Here is an 18199-nt window from a genome sequence, read left to right on the forward strand (position 1 = left end):
GCCTCATCCTAACATTTCTGAAATAAAATTAAGTTCATGAAAGCAATGCCATGAATAAGCTCTCAATACCGTGTTGGCACCTCTCTTCAAGGCCATAAAAATACCCATTAATCTCATCATGATGAACACACACCTAAAACCCTTAAAAAAAATAATTACAGCCATCAAAGATGTCTTTATGCACATCTGTCTACTATAGCATTCAATAAACATGCAGATACATACAGCAGCATGCAAACAGCCTAGCAAAGAAAGGGTTAAGACAAAGAATATCCTCAAAGCAATTCCAACAGTTCCTCTACATCATTCTGTTTTGAGAAGTATTCTAGCTGGAAAGCTGGACTAGTATCTCAGAAGTTGCTGGTGAGCTGACATAAGCAAAGGAACCTGCAAACTGCAAGGAGGAAGTTGCTAGATAAAAAAACCAACCATGGAGCTCATGTTAAGAATCAGTTGAATCTCCTTTATTTTCAAGAAAAAAATATTTTACCTTTAATGTCAAAAGGGTTTGGGGGAAAAAGATTGAAGGAAATAGAATTCCTTTTAGCAAAGCATATATTGCAAAAAATAAATTTAAAAATCTAGAGGCTAGAATGGTTCAAGAAATCCCTGATTAGCCTCTTAATGGGGTGAGTCCAATTTAGTGAGAATGATCACCAGAGGGAGTCATTGACTTTCCCATTAAAGTCAAAGGGAACTTTACATACATCAGGAGTGCAGAATTTGGGGGCACAGCTGAGAAAGACTCCAAACAGATTGGAGTTCAGGGACTAACACAAAACGCTGTTTTATGGATTTCATCTGACTTCATTTTCCCCTTTGGAGTCCCAAAGGATGACTGCTATATTCCACAGTGAAAGTTAGAGAGAAGGCACTGAAGTCACTCAGTGAGTACATACTCAAAAAAAAAAAAAATAAATCTCAGCACTTAATTGGTTTTAAAGCAGTTTGGAGTGGTGTGAGTGCTAACTGCTCAGTTTTCCCTTTGGATATGCAACATATCACAGCCCTGCAAAAGCTATTTTTAACAGCACAAAGAAAATCTCCAGGTGCCATATATGACAGCGTATCATATCTCTTAGAAAAATCAGGACTTCAAGCAGGAAAAGAAAAGAGTCAAAAGGAGACAGGAAGAATTGCTAGTATGTTTTTCTGGGGTTGTTTTGTTGAGTTTTTTTCCCCCAATGCTGGTGACTAAAAAAGGAAGTGAGAACAGGGATTTGTGAACCAAGTGATAAAATCAACTAAGTAGATGAACCAGTCTACTCAGCCATGAGCAAGTGTGCATTTCACGCTCTAACACCAAATTCCATGACCTTCAAAGAAATATTTCCATGTTAAGAACTGGGCTTTTCCTTGCTGGATTTCAACTCAACCTTGTTCTTGCAAAAAACCACAACCAAACCCTGCAGACTTTGGTTTGAAAACAAGCTCATTCACTAGGCAACTTTCCCCTTTATTCTGTACAATAAGATTACATAGTAGAAAATTAGGAGATTAAAAAAAGGCAAGGAAACAGACCCACCCAACCAAATGCAATTTCACTTCCCGAGAAACGTCCTCTGAACAAATGGAATCCAATTTGTTTCTGTGTTCCCAGGTAACAACAGCACCTTGGTTTGCTTGTTTATCTAATTACTTCTTGTTCATGCAATTAGCTGACAGACTGCAGCCTTTTGTTCATTATGTTAACTGTAACACAGTTATTTGCATAGCTGTTGCCATTTTGAGTCTGAGTTTTGGATAGCGGCTCTATTTTGGGCTGTGGCAGGCAGAGAACTGCTGGGCAGCCTCACACAGGGCAGCACGCAGCGACCTGCTCCTTTGTGGAGCGAGTCGCTCCAGGAACTGCCCTGGCTGCCCATCTGCTTCTGACGGTAAGTCAAAGCCCTGTTTCCAACACATGCCGCAAAGCACCACATGGCTTCAGACCTGTCTGTCTTCCATCAGATGTACCATCAAAAAACAGTCGAATTAATCCTAAAGCATTTTTGCCAACAAGCTGTCCAAGCTTAACTTTACCGCCCTTTAGAATGGTACAAGACATCACTCCAGTCAACATTTGCTTGATTTAAAATTATCAGTACTCTTACTGCGGTTCTTATTGTGCCTGGCTGAAAAAATTTAGAGACGGAGACTACTTTAGGCTTTCTTTCATGAACAGTTTGATTTAACATCCAGTTGAGTCTAGTTCTGTTGTGATAATCAAATGAGTTGTTGCACAGTTAAATCTTTTTTTAAACACTCAAGATATATCCCCAGATCACTGAGTTTAGCAGAATGCTGACCCTCTCCATTAATAAATGCAGCAATCACCATCCCCCAAGTCCTCCGAGTTTCTGGCAGTGAACTGACGTCAGCTTATTTTTATCTAGGTTGCTCAGAAACTGAGGAACCTGCACCTTCCTACAGAAGCAAGAGGCAGAGTCAGTGCCAGTGGAAGTCTGCATGCTCTGGTGTGGAGGAGGCACCTTCATCTCGGCCTCCAGGCACCTGAACACCCCCAAAACTCTACCTCACAGGGGAGAAACTGCACACCAACTTACACTATTTGAAATATACAGAACTGGAACAGACAACTTGGAAAAATTGTCAGTCTTTGCAGTTTACATTTCAGCCTTCATATACGACCCACAGCTATGGTTAGGATTAGTTCTGTAACCAACTGCAGCAAGGCGCAGCCTTTTAACGGCATAATTTTAACCCTACCTGTGCCATCTGCCTCTCCAGCTTTGACCGGGGAATATCATCAAAATAGTTTTCATTTCTTCTTCTCCTTGCATCGCCCTGCATGATAATGTGGGGAACGTCCAGGGAGCCACCAGTAGTGAAAGTGCTTTGGCTAAGTGATGGAGACAACTGAGGAGGAGTGTGGTTACCACTGGGTTCCTGGACAGAGAGGAAAAAATGCAGTGTAAGAAGAACAGCATGTTGCTGACTCCAAACCACCCATTTAAAAGTCCGTGTTAATTATTCATACTAAAAAAATTAAGGAACAATTCCTGAAGTAGAGGTTACTGTGGACAAACTTTTGAGATTTGCTAAGGTGCAGAGCCTATGTGGAAGGAAAAATAATTTCATTATTTACATGAACTAGTGGCAAATTCCCTCTCCAAAACCTCCTTGTGTAATACATACTCTCTTTTAGGACTGCTGGAGAGATAAAACAGTAAGTTACTTCTTGTCAAGGCCCAAATAAAGCCCATGATTTAGGACTAGCTATTTGTAAGATGAAATACATTCTCACCACTTCTGAGCAGCCACTCTTGAGCAGTGAAAGTGATTTGAAAGTGATTTGAACTCTAGCAACATCTCTTGCTGGAAAAAAGAAATGCATGAACATTTACAAAATATAGACACTTCTTTTGCAATTTTTATATGTCTTGCCAAACATCCGTTTAACCTGAAGTACTGGATATCAGACACAAGCTAAATAATAATTCCTAGAATGCATGAAAGCATCAGAATACAAATACTTTACCAGGCTTGTAATCTGTGCTGAACTGTGACCTTCTATCAGTCAGTGTGCAAATACTACAGCGAACTGATACGTGAACTCCATCTAATAAATGGCAACATGTGTCCTCTCAATCATACATTTTACCAGCATCTGCCATCACACTGCTCACAGACAGCCACTGTATGTATGTCTGGGCACACCTGTTCTCATGCACATCACATCACTTGTTCAAACACCAATTACAAACACTGGTGCCCAGCCACACCGTTCAGCCCTGCCTTGGAGCCTGCAACCAGCAGAGGCAGTGCTACAGTGTACTGGCCAGCCAGCCTGCACACACAGCACCCCAGTGTGGACTGTAAAACACTGTCATAGCAACTGGATAGGGAAACATGTTCCTCTCTCGTGATTTAGGTTACTGGGCTCAATTTATCTGACACTAGAGATTTCTCTGATAATAAGTTCTTTGGAGGGAAAATACCCAGGAATGTGTTGGCACAGTGCAGACCTTGTTTAAATTACCTATTGCTGTAATACTGCACAACAAGAAGGGACCTGAAGATATCAGAGGAAGCAAAGACCTGCTTCAGTGTGCCTGGATGGTAAAAACACCTGTCTTTTTATTTAGACAAACAAAGTGGGCATTTCATGCATGACTACATTGAAGCAAACCTAATTCTGAAAAGCATCAAGGTACTTTACTCCATTGCTGTTCAGAAACAAGACCTGGTGTAAGAAATCAGAGAGCTGTAATCTCTTCCAAATGGAAAGGAAAGTTGCAATTCTCTGTATGTGGTCAAGTAACAGTAACATCTGATGTTAACAGCTGAAGTGTAGCAGTCTATGTGACATTATTCCTTGCAATCACGGTAACAGATTAGTATTTTTTATGTTGGCTGACTAAAGTCAGGGAGTCAGGGATATATAGCTGTTTAGCAACATTTAATTAACTGGGATTATTTTTGGTTTTTAATTCTTTAGCTTTCCTATGATTTGAGACAAGCACTTGATGTTTCCCAGGGCAAAAAAAAAAAAAAAAAAAAAGTGTTTTCCTCTTAGGAATAGGTTTTGTCCCTCCTTCACAAAATCCACCTACATTTGGCCCAGTTAAAAGCTTCTGAAAAGCTGTCGTCTGCCCATGCTCAGAAGGTTTGGTGAGGCATAATCTCTAAAACCCACCCTCCATGGGCCCAACTCTGCCTAGATGTGCACACACCTCTGCCCTGAAAATAACCTGAGTACAGGGGCACCAAACAAGATCCTGTCTACTGACTGCTACCTGCTGCTTCAGCCAGGTAGCAACCTCTGCTCTGAATCGCTGTTCACCCACTGTTAGCAGACTGACAGGGCCATCAGCACGCCAAAGTGACAGATGACCGTGCAATGGACACACAGATTCCAGCTCTCATGAAGCTTTTCACGTTTTATCAAACGGCATATAAAGCAGAAGTTCACTCAGAGATCTAAACTGGAAGACTGCTGGCAAGGCAATAAAGACAAGCATTACAAAGTCAAGAAATAAAAGAAATATGGTGCCTCTGCGTTATGGAATAGTATGTAATTGCATGATTCTACACTGTTTTCTCAAAGTTGTTCTTCACGGCACAGATGGATCTTCAACTGTGCAGCATGTTGTCATATACTCAGCACTGTGTTATCACCAGTTATTGTGTAGTCAGTATTTTATTCTCACCTTGTTTTGTGGCCCCAAGCCCCTTCCCTAAACTCTATTCAAATCCTGCTCTGAAGATAGGATGACTAATATCGTCATTTTCATGACACTCATGTGCTTTACAAATGTCAATCAATTCATTTTCACCACACCCTGTGACTTCTGGTATTTTATAATCGCTACTTTAGTGTGGGGGACCTGAGGCAAACAGACAAAGGTTAAAAAATATCAGTCACTTTGGCCGTCCAATTACAATTTCTATTACCGATTTTGTAAGTGCTTATATTCAAAACTCCACATCTATTGATCTAATTTGCAGCAGCGTGTGCTCAGCCCATGGATAAATCAGACTCCAGACTCCAGTCAAATATGCAGAATGTCGGTAACGTACAATTAGTGACTGTTTATGAGGCAATTGCCTAAATAACTTACCAAGTGTTATCCAAGGGCTTTGTGGCAAAAGCAGGTATAAATCTGTATTTTCATAGCTACAGCTATTCCCTTAATCATGAATCTTTCTCCCATTCTTCCTTCCTTCCTCTTCCTAACTCCATACCTACTTTCTGATCTCCCTAATAAACCTGCAGACCAGCCACGGATGCTTGTGCAGGTGCTACCATGGCCTCAGTACCGTGCTACTGTTAGTCACAAGGCATTCGTATCATGTTTCCACCCTGTTGTGGATCCATGCCCTGCAGGGACATCTGATCATATATTTCACTATTGGAATTTGCTTCATCCCTACCTCTCAGTCCTGCCGGTCGCATAAAGCCAGAACCACATGCAGGTCAGTGCTGGAAGGGAGCTTAAGAGATCCTTCCCCGGGCTGCCTAGGTACGTCTCATGTCCCACAGATGTTTGTCTAACCAGTTCCTAAAACGAGGAATTCTCTCCAGTGATTTAATTCTTGTGTTAAATTGTCATTGCTATTGTAGCACTGCTTCTCCAAATTTTCAGCCTAAACTTGTTCCTTCAGTTTAAATTCCAGCCTCCCGTGCTGACCAGGTCAGGATGGGGGTTCCATGACTAACATGGAAACTGGTCCCCTAATTAAAGATTGTAATGCAGTCAAGGAAGGAAAGCAAGATTACAGCAGTAACCTGAGATCAAGCATTTTCTAACTTTGAAGTTTTTTGACTTTGAAATCAAAATAACTTTTCCTTAGTACACAGTTAATACGGCAGTAACATATTTTGTGGATATTTTTAATGTTTGTTTCTTTTTTTCCCCTTCAATATTTAAAGTATTTCAGAGGGAAAAAATGGTTAAAGGCTAATACAAAAAGAGTTGAAAAAGATGAAGTGCTAACCATGCTTAGGTTGACCTTGGGACCTTAAAAGTAGACTCTTTAAACAACAAGCTATCTTTTCTACTGATCCAGAGCAACCTGGTCTAGTGGAAGCCATCCTTGCCCATGGCAGGTGGGTTGGAACTAGATGATCTTTAAGGTCCCTTCCAACTCGAACCATTCCATGATTCTATTTAAACTGATCTTCCAGTAGCAGCGTTTTATTTAAATCAATTTTCAAGGTAAAAATTATTGCAAACTACAGACTAAATACTATGTCTTCATTTCATGTGAAATGGCATAGTAGCAGTTGATGAGAAGGAAAACCTTAATCCAAACTCATGTCCTCCTCTACGGGATTCTCTGTGAAGACTCCAATACCATGAGGTGATGAATGACACTTAGCACTTGCCCACATCCGTAGACCTAGCTGTGGAGCAGCAGACTACTTTTTATCATTTTGACTACAGATGGAGGACATCCAGCTTTCTTTACAGTATTAACTGAGAATATGCAGTCCTAACCAATACCATGGGCTAAGGCAAATTTTCCACCCTCTGAAGAGGAACTAATTCCCCAGTTCAACTCACTGAAAGTATTGAGAAAAAATGTGTGACTTTCAAATGATTCCTCTTTCCTGGGAGTGTTTTAACACCTGCCATGTATCAGGAATCATTCACATAATACATAAAAAATAAAATACAAGAAAAATATCCCCATGTTTGCACAATGTGCCTTAGAGCAGGATGTTAGAGACTCGTGAGACCTTTTCCAACATGTCATTAGGAATAGGTTGAATTGGAGGAGGGGAACTAAAATGTCTATACGTGGTATCTGAGAATAAGCAGGGTGAAAACAGGCTGGTCACAGAAATTTTAGGTGTATGCAAAAATAAGCCCTCATTCTGTCTTTCTCTATTTCTTTTTACACCAGGAAATCTAACTTGGGAGCACAGACACTCTCTGACATTTGAAAATTTAGTCCCAAATGATACTCCAGTCAGAAACGCAGTCCCATGAAAATAACCAGATCCAATCAAATGCAAAACGTGTGACCTAAAATATCAAAAGTCTTGATATGAACTCCCTTGGAGAGAACACAGCAGGAACGGGTCATCAGACCACAACTCGATAAGGGCAACAGAGTGCAAGGGAGCAAAGGCATTGGATCGGAGAAACCAAGTGAAGGTGCTGAAATAAGAGGAGATTAAATCTGGCCAAGTGCACAAAAAACCCCAGGGACATTGCAACAAGGTTTGTGAAAGAGGGAATACAATGAAAATTATAAACAGGACAAAAGTTTTTGAGAGACAGAAACATCTTAATGGCATTTATATCTCGCAATTTCAAGAGGCTTTCCTTGAAGAAAGCATAAAGCATATGTCTGAAAAGTAAGTGCAAGCATTTGAAAACATGAAAGGAAAATGGTAACTCTCCTTCCACAATATTGATCAGCTGGGCTGGGACTCCTGGGGGCAAATGGTAGACGTGCAGTTTGTACACACCTGGTCCTGAGCTAGTTTCTTGAGCAAAGAAGATAAGCTGGTACTTCTAAGATATTACTTATCTCATCCTAGGGTAGACATCTGAAACAGGTCAGATGAATCATCCTGTAAAAATGTCCATTCATCTCCGCTGACTATACGGGGAGGTGTGACTGAGCAGGTCAGCCTAGGGCATCCACACTGTAAACTTCTGAAGTGAGGTAAGTTGAACCCCACTTGAAACGGCTGTTGTTTTCATGTGGATGTTATAAAACACTTGCTGCCTTTCTGAGAAACACAAACAAATTTTCATGGGGACTCACCCTGAGGGTTATTGACCGAGGTGGTTTCTGAGGAGGATCTTCGTGAAGCCTGTCTCCCAAAGAGGCCAGAACGCGCTTCCGGTGGCCAATCAAGCTGATTTTTAAGACCTGAAATAATAACAAAAATGCCTAACTGAAAAGAACACATTGCAATCATTAAATGAAAACCCATTCAGAGCGAAGCCATTTTCTCTTTAAACGTTTTAACAAGTTAGCCCACTAGGTGCGTTAAGCAGGTAGGGAACAGTGCGAGGCAAACAATCAGCAGAGAAAATGAGAGGTGGGATCAAACAGGAAACCCCCTGTAAAATGAAGGAAGAAACTGAAGCAGGTATACATGTGAGGGGGGAAAAAAGGCTTATAAATGAGTAAGGAGAAAAGGAAAATGAAACAGGAAGAGAAGGCAGCAGAGTGGGGGTGAAAACAAGGAAGGGGAGGAGAAGACTGGAGAAGGAAACGTAGAGGTGCAGGCAAACAGTAAGTGATGTGGATTAAAGGGATTCATGGAATGGATGAGGAAGAGAGTAAAGAGCAGCCAGGGAATGCTTGAGGGTGTGTGTGTGTGTGTGTGTGTGTGGCAAAAAGGGAGGAAAGGAACTACACAATGAATAAATACCACTTTTATATCTATTCATCATCCCACAGGTGATCTCCAAACGCCTCATACAGTTTGCATTATCATGTAGATTCATCCTTGCGTAAGAAACACAGGATGGACAGACTTTGTCCTGGAGGCCTATTACTTGTATCAAATACAATGGATATATCCTCTGTTGCACACAGATGTGACCAACAGCGTATAGGTTCAAATACCTGGTCCTTGCCGAAACTCCAATAATACTGCCAAAAAGGTGTTCCAAATTTACTGCAGCTACTCCCTACTCGTATCTATCTGTGTTCCTGCCACATACACAACCACCGCTGCCCTCAGGAAAACAGAGCAGGCGAAGCAGCAAGTTGGAAACTTGAGCATTAGTGGAGGAAAAAAAAAAAAAAAAAAAAAAAGTCTTATTTTGAGGCTATTCTTTAATGGCTACAATGACTTCAAAGTGTAACAGAGCCCTAACTGTGGAAGCAAGCCTCTGCTCTGCAATCAGCAGTGTCCTCACGTAACTCTTCCAGAATGTATATATAGTTTCATGTACCAGAGCTGCCGCCATTCCCTCTCAGGAGACAGTGTTTCCCACTATATTTAGGACCACCACATGTCAACACCCTTCAGTCGAGAGGAATTTCTCACTCAACCTAGGAAAAGTAATAGTCCCCCAAAACCCCTGAAAATTCTACCTCCTAAGTGATCAGCTACTTCAGTTTAAGCAGTACCACTAAGAGCTACCATTCACGAGAACAAACCAAACAAAACCCAAAACCCCATCAACTCCCCTACAACATCTCTTAGATCCAGTATCTTGGGATACGGCACAGCAATCCACCGTCATCATTCTGGTGGGTCAACTCCTGCCTGCTATCCATGGGCATGTGAATTTGTCCACACGTCCTCTGTTGGACATCTGATATTGTGGAACATCAAGAACATCTTGTTTGCCCGGATCTACAAATCGATGGGCTATGACATGAAACAGATCAAGGGCTTCCTCTGCGAGGCAGCTCTCAGGGTGCTGCAGCCCCTGCCGCTCCACGCAGCTCCAAGCTGCAGAGTCCCACAAGCCTGCTACGTGCTACCCTATTAGTCTAAATCTGGTGAAGCACGAGTGAAGCTGAGATAGCACAGCACACACAAAAATGCCAGAGGCATGCAGAAGACTTAGTTATGTATTCAGTTTACATTGAATGTTAAACAGAAGGGTGCACTGTTTATCTCTGTATTTAACTATATGAAACGTGAACGCACTACAGCTGCTTTAAGGATTACTCAGGTAATGCACTTCAGTGAACTTGCTTTTTTCATAATGCTTCCCCATAATCAAGAGCATTTACCCTGAGATTTTTGAGTCAAGCTATATTTCTTGGGTTGTTTTGAGGTCCTCAGTGCTCTGACTGACTTATTAGCTATAACAAACCACACAAAGCAATTCTCTTTGACTTCACAGAGCTGTTGAACAACAGGAGAGAAAAGGACATGAGTCTTGAGGGACTTCACACATAAGAGATGAGCAGACAGGTATAAATGGTTATATTATTTCAAAAACTGTGCTCAATTTGAAAGCAATACAGATCTTTAAACACCATAAACTCTGCTAAGCTTATTCCACATTTTGTTTCTCCATTAAAATGGTGGTCACACCAAAGCTGAAGTATGTAGGGATTTAAAGATGAAACCCACGGAAATGTATGGTCCTCAGCCAGTAGGCAGCTGTAACCCAATCTTATTCGGACCACATACTCTGTTAACTGAAGACAGCTGCATTTTTCTGGAAATGGACTCCCTAGTAATTTTCTTACTTGGAAAAACTGTTACTCGACTTATAAATATAAAATACCATTTTCTGAAACACTATCTGATTTACGAGAGTTTAACACACACCCTAAAACTCTGAAAGCTTGTTCTGTGATAGATTATCCTTGACAGTACCTATCAAAAATGTCAAATATCACAAATATAGGTCAACAGTGTGCAATGGCAAATTTGCCTAAAGCAGTATCTTAGAAATATGTTAATGTTGTGTATCAGATAACAATCTTACACTTATTTAGCCAAAAGTTAGTTCCCCATGAATATTTTCCATATATCAGGTAACAGTGAACACAGTAACACTGAACTGCAGGGACAGTCAATATACAATGCACCTAAGTGCTATACAGTGAAGCATTTTGTCAAGTGGATTGTCGCTTACTTCATATACGACAATGAAATGAGCTTTGCAGCGTGACTGCAGGAATCAGCTACAACGTGTCACGAAACTGTCCAGAGTAACTTAAGGCCCTCCACAGCCTATTACTTCATTACTGGGGGGGAAAAAAAAAGCAAAAAAAAAAAAAAAAAAAAAGCATGTATATAACATGCATCTTTCCACACCACCATCAGGATATCTGAGACAAAAATAGTACAACTCCATCTCATACATTTGCTTATATTTGAAGCTGTAACACAATTAAAAGAGAATGGCGCAAGTCATTTGTCTGAAGAAATTATACGTGCACACAAATTTGATCTTGTTTTTACCTCTGTAGTCTCCAACATAAAATGAAATTCCACTAGGAAATGTAAGAAACCCACAAATGTAACCAATGTAACACTTTGCATTTACATTTCTGACTTAGTTGACAGATGTTTTAAAAAACAAACACATGTAGCCCAATAACTCCCCGATGACTGTGTATGTGCAGATGCTGGAATTAACAAATTTCTCAATCTAAAACTGAGCATTATTTCTGCAACATTCTTCTGCCTGATCTTTTATTCTGATTGAACAATATGATTCAATACTGCATTTTTATAATTATTCCATTTTTCCTTTTTTAAAAATAAGTATTATAAAGATTCTTGAAATTCAAGTAATCAATTCCCTTTCTTTTGGAATAATCTGAAAAGTTACTGTATGGGCTAAAATTAGTACCATAATAGCACATGCGGTCTGGACTAAATGTGTAGCAGCAATCAGACACTAGGAACTAGCTACAAAGTTAAAGACCAAAGTGATCAGAATAGTACTAGTGATTCTCTGGTAGCAGCATCAGACACTCCAGAATTTAAGAAGAAAAGATGGTAAATGCAAGCCAACAAGGTGTGATCTTCGTATTTCTGAACGGCCACAAATGCTAACTAAATTCAATTTTATTAACCATTTCACTGCTAGTCATACTGGAATAAACTCCAGGCTGTCTGGAATTGCAGGTGATGGATGAATTGATTATTCCCACTTTCCTGCCGCAATGCCACCCCACAGGGCTAATCCTAAAACACGACAGTGCCCAGAACACCCAGAAAGTGAGCCCAGCCCAACCAGTACAGCTCATCTGATCACCATGACTGGTTTAACTGAAAATTTGGAAAAGGTTTAAATACACTTGCTATACAAATCCTCAGCATGGACAACTGTTCAAAATTTTACAAACGCTAAATACAGAACTGCCGTCAGTGATTAGCAGTTAAAACAAACAAATAAAACCACCAAAAGACTATCCAAAAAAAGGGCAACCCCCCCCATACCCCACATACTGACCAAGATTACACAGTGTAGTAACTGGTGTATTTTGAAAGATAAATATGCCTGCGTCAGCTGTGATATTGAATGACTGGTGGTCTACCAATACCAGACACGGCCAAATCCAGTCCCACCTACATTAAACTGTTGCATTTTTCACATAGGGATATTTTATGCTCTTTCTCATCCTGATTACAGTTGCTGATTCCTCCCAACCCTAAATTATCGCAAACCCTTGCTATTTTTAACAGTGCAGGGCTTTTCCTGTAGAGCCCTGACTGCCCAGCAAAGCACGGGCATGTGGAGACCAGGAGACCCTGAAGCACCTCTGCTAGATGCGTGACTTCTCTGGTTTCAACACCTGCAGTGGAAGCAATTGTTTCTTACACCTGTGAAGACACTTGTAAGAGACTTAAGTTTTCATAGCATGATGATATGAAATATGCACCATTATCCCCCTGAATTAATTACCGAACTGGAAACAGATGTCAGTTATCTTGGTGACAGCATTTCACAAAGACAGATGGCTGCCTAGTTAAGTCCCATTTCTATACATTATCAAGAAGAACTGAGGGTTTTTTGCCCCGCCCCCCCTCCAATATATAATTTAGTTGCAGATCTCCAGTTTAATGGTACTGAGAAGCCAAAGGCCGAAAGTCTTTTCCAAGTAAAGGTAATTTTGGCCCCCAGGCTGTTACACCCATCTGAGATGCATGGCTGCACATCACCTGCTGCCAGAGCAGCGGTGTTACAATGCTGTTCTGCTGCTGCCATCCCAGGTCAGACTCGGGTGGGTGAGAATTTATCATTTTTTGCAGAAGTTCTCAGGGCAGCCTTTGGTACTGCCGAGAATGCTGGAAGTTTTGTCCTGACTTCGCCAGACAAGCTATTTCTGTCATTAAACTGTTTTTCAAATTCTCATTAGTTTAAGAAATGGCTGGCTGAAAATACCAGGCATGAGTACTTCTGGCTGTACTAAAGATAAAAGAAAATAATAGTAATTTTGTGCTTGTAATCAATAACCCTCAATATTTCAGTGGAAAAATACTTGTTAATTTTTCATTAATAAAAATCAGGAAAATACAGTGAAGCAAGACCTGGCCAATACTGAGACCTGGCCACTTTACCTCCTGCGGATACATGCTCCTCAGGCTACATGCTGAACTGCTTTTTAAAAGCAATTTTTTAATAAAAAAGAAGTTAAATTTATGGCCTTTTTTAAAAAATAGTCACAGTTTAATGACTTTGCAAGCCTCAGATGTAATGAAAAATATTACATATGTGCATTTTTATTACATGAGGCTCAAAACCCCATAGATCAGAAATCCTAAAAGTCCATTATACATACAAACACAAAGGTTATTACAATAACGATTACCTTTTCTACTAGACAAGGCTGAAAATACTATTCATGTGAAAAACAGCATGCACTAAGCAGGTCTGTACAAAAAGTGAAATTATTCCTTCTATTTTTCACAGGCAGTAAGTGGAAAGAATATTGGACAGTTTGAACGATGGAATACATTCCCAAATCGAGTACTGGAGGATGGACTTCTTAAGACTGTTCTTTCCACTGGTGACTTTCATCTCCACCTCTGTGTGGAGCTAATGACAGGTCCAGCCACTGATTTAGATCAGATTTGGAAAATGTGTGGTCAGAGACCAGGAGTATTATTCCCAGCCAACCTCCTTGAGGTCTTCAATGTTAATCATGTAGTACTACAAGAACAATTGCAATACCAATGTGTTATCCCACAATATTTTGCAGGATAACTTACATAGCAGATAAATATTAAAGTTATTGGTACTACAACACTTTTCATAACGAGCTAATAATTTATCTATTTTTAGTATACAATTATCAGCAAAGCACATTAGATGTACACAAGTATGAAATAAAGGTAGTATAACAAGAAATAGGAGATAAAATACAAATCTCTATAGAAAATTTTAACAGCTCTAAAACCGATCCTTCTGATCTTGTTTCAATTTCATCACAGACTTAATTCCAAGCCAAAGAAAAAAAAAACCCCACACTGAAGCCCTTTTAAAGAACAGGACATTTGCCTACTAAATAAATAGCTTTTTTTTTAAAGCCTTCTAAAAACATACAGTAATGAATGTTTTCATAATAACAGAAGCAGCAAACAGTCATTTGCTGCTTGGAGTAAAAATGCAGATTGCTTTAGCTCATAGTTATAACCAATGCAGTCATTAAAATGTAAGCTCTGTAGTATGAGAATGAAATCTGTTAATGATACAGACATTAATATACCAGAATTGAAAATTAATTGTTTATTTAGATATCATGCAATTATATTGTCTGATAAAAATGCCAATAAAAGTAATGAAAAACCTAAGATGGTGTTAAAATATCTCCTTCTAATACTAAAATTTAATGGAGGTCCTTCTATGCATTTTTTTTTTTAAATCATCAACATCTTTCAGATACACAATGACTGCAGATGGAATGTCTTCAACACACACAAAGAAAAGCTAAATACCGGACAGGAGAACCTGGACTAAGGATCAGAACAAATGTGGTTAAGAGATGTTATTCAGAACACATTCAGTTTCCTAGTGTATTTGCAAGTTACCAGCTGTATGCAAGAAAACCTATTATTGCATTAAAGTATTTCCAGTTTAGTAAAATTGTTTTTCTGTATTGCAAAATGTCCACATTTAAAGCATGGGCTCCACCCTTGAATATCCAGTTCAAGCCAAATCTATGCACAGAGGCTGCCCATGGCTTGCATTCAGGCTGTGCTATGGAGCAGTTTTCACAGACCACCACACACAGCAATCCAAAATACACTTATCCCCTAAAGTATTAAATATCCCAGAGTTACAGACTTGATCATGCATTATTGTTCTACTGCTAGCATTAATATTTATCCACTTTTTAAAGGAAAGAGCTGTAAAAGTATTGTAAAGATAAAAAGTGAAAAGTGTTTGTAGCCTTTGATACAAGAGCCATCGCTGGCAATGTCAATGCTCTACTAGTATGAACTGATAGCATAATGCTAAGAACACAACCCATCCCAATTCGCTGCCAAGTACAGGTAAATTGTCCTATAAGTCTTGCCAAACTGCATGAAAATACTTCCTTAGAGAAATAAGATCTGCAGAAAAAAATACCAGGGTTCAGTCCAGCAGAAGGGGTGCTGGGGTGCACAGTGGGAGCAGCTGCGGCAGAGCAAACTCCCAGGGGTCTCACTCCAGGGATCCCCTTAAAAATGGACCTAGGAGGTGGGCAGGGAGCAGTTCTCTACACTGCCAGCTCCTCACCTACTTCCTGACCTGACCACAGAAAAAACTAACACTGGCACCAGCAAATGGGCAGGAAAGTACAACCAAGGATGGAGGGAAGAGGGAGGGGTGTAAATCTCATTTTCAGCAGCTGCTTTTGCTTACAGTGGTACAAGCCAAACACGGAATGCACCCCCCATAGTGAAACTGGAGCTTCTTTCACATACCCCCCCCCCCCCCAAAAAAAAAAAAAAAAGAGGGCAATTAGCAAAAAACCAAAATATTTAAAAAAATAAAAATCTGTAAAGAACCCTAAAGCCAGCATATTTTAACAGAAACCACCATCTATGAGCCTATGCTTTTTAGTATTCAGCAGTTACTAAATTTAGTTTTTTAGTTTGTCTATCAGATGTCTGCCATCTTCTCCCTGAGGACTGCAAAAAACCTGTCACAGACAGAGTAGCCATTTTATGAAAGGTATATTTCTTCTTATAACTTTTTCTGTCTTACCAGTAATCGCTACGGATTCACCCTACTGCAGCGTGGCTGCTCAGCCTCAGCCACACTGCTTTATTTGTCAGTGTGTGGCCCACTGGATGAAGTAAAACACATTTTGTGATGTGCTAGTATAGGGGCTGTTGACTCTATTTTGGGTACCATGTGTTATGCTGTCCAGGAATGTCACCTCTATTGAGATCTTAATTTCATTACTTTACGGGAAATATGCACCTACATATACACCGTGATGTGAAGAGGGTCCTCAATCATTGCTCTACCTGCTCTGCAGCAACAGCTACCTGACCAGTTTCATCAATTTTCTTTCAGCAAGGCACTCCCCAAAAGAATAAACTTTGAATGACCGATAACCTCAGTATAGGTTATGGCATGACATACAACCATAGCATAAAAATAATAAATGAAAAGATCCTCCATCAACTTACTTTCACCATTATCTTATACTATCCTGGTTTACAATCTTCTTATTAAACAATTTAATTAAACTAATTAAAACAATTACTACAGGTTCTAGAAGAAAATCAAGGCTTGAAATAAATGGCACCAGTCCCTCTCCCCAGGTTTCACACCCCCCTCCGCCTTCAGCGATCTCATCCTTTAACATCAAATGGAAGAAGCTACTACATATGTAAAAGCTATCAATTAATCTCAACTGCAGCTATAGTAATATACTGCTTTCTTTCAGGTAGTCTGATTGATTAGCATAATTAAAATACATTAAGAGCAATTTTGTCTAACCCACATTTGGTTTGGATTGTGATGCTGCTTGTCAGATTCTGAACATCAAATCTTGTCCATTTTCCAACTACATGATATGACTTTGAAAAAAGCTATTAGCTCTCCCTTATATCCTTGCTTCATTTATATCCTCTATCTCATCACAACTGTAGCAATGCTACTACTATCTTAAAAAAAGGCAATGGCCACCATGGCAGAGCAGAATCATACATCATAGGCAGAGCCGGCATCATGCTGTACTTTGACTCTTAATCTGTGAGGAGGAAGCACTGTGGGTGGGAGAGAACACGCTCTATAAACACAGCAGGATGGCTGGATTAACTCTGCCAGGGGCAGCAAGGGGATAGCAAAAGCATTTCTCAAAATATCTTTTCTTTCATGCCTTGAGGTAAGAGCAGGAAGGAACACCATCAAAAAGTGGGGTTACAAAAGGATACAAATAAAGTGGCAAAAATATTCATCCGTCAACAGCTCAAGTAAGTTCTTCCCTTGTGGCTCTGAGCAACATGACAAATTCAGACATAAAAGATTATTGTCTGCATGATTTGAGATAAAACTGAAACCACAAGGCCATTCAGATCGTACGCATCTTCTTATGCAGATTCCTTCATTAGACATTCAACATTAGTCTGTCTTAAGGAAGAAACATTTTTGTACATAACCAAATTAGAATAAAGCAAGTGGGCAAGCTGTACTGAAGAGCTCTCCAAACAGGAGGCTGATTTTGTACTATAGTTAAAAAAAAGATAAACTGAACTTCATATTAACAGTGAAAACCAGCAAAGCTTTAGTCATCTCAAACTTGTTGTCCTTAAAAGTTATTTTATAAACTAAAAAGAATAGAGATGTGTGTATCTTTTTGAATTCCACAGTTTGGGCAGATGATGCATTATTAATGAAGCATTCTGGCAAGACCCACCAGTGAATGGGTTAGCATGGGAAAGGCTTGCTATAAATTCTATTTGAATTTTCTCAGTGAGAAGGGCTGCACAGGACTCCTCGTAAAGGGCAGTGTAGCATGTTTTCTTCACCTCTGCTCTTCCACTCTTTTTTTTCTTTAGCTTTATCAAAAGTTCCTGGAAAAGGAAAGTTGTCTTCAGAGTGTCAAAAAGAGGATAAACCTCATTTGCCATGGCTCAGGCTTTGCTTTTCTTGTTCTCTATCTTAGGCCCATCCAACCCATGCAATAAAGTTGAAAGAAGAAAAGATCGTGCCAAGGAGTTCGTTCCCCACTTTTTCCATCAGCAGCAGTAACACCAGCAGTCTATTTTGCACAGCACTACATGAGGGGATTTTTGGACCCGCATGAAACTGAAATGACTTAGCAGACCTGTGGATGCAGCTAACTGCAGGACAGCAGCCCC

At 40.0% G+C, this 18199-nt stretch overlaps 1 protein-coding gene across 9 annotated transcripts in view; it reads right to left on the minus strand.

Moving 5' to 3' along the window:
• ANKS1B (ankyrin repeat and sterile alpha motif domain containing 1B) overlaps positions 1 to 18199 on the minus strand; it is a 441782-nt gene that overhangs the window by 44502 nt on the left and 379081 nt on the right. For all 9 annotated transcript variants that reach the window (XM_040595970.1, XM_040595966.1, XM_040595969.1 and 6 more), the window contains 2 exons: positions 8227 to 8334; positions 2710 to 2889 (listed from right to left, as the gene is read on the minus strand). In XM_040595970.1, the coding sequence (XP_040451904.1) occupies positions 2710 to 2889; positions 8227 to 8334 (288 nt within the window). The remainder of the gene's footprint in view (positions 1 to 2709; positions 2890 to 8226; positions 8335 to 18199) is intronic.

Source organism: Falco naumanni, chromosome 5 (assembly GCF_017639655.2).
Source record: "Falco naumanni isolate bFalNau1 chromosome 5, bFalNau1.pat, whole genome shotgun sequence".
Classification (NCBI taxonomy): Eukaryota; Metazoa; Chordata; class Aves; order Falconiformes; family Falconidae; genus Falco; species Falco naumanni.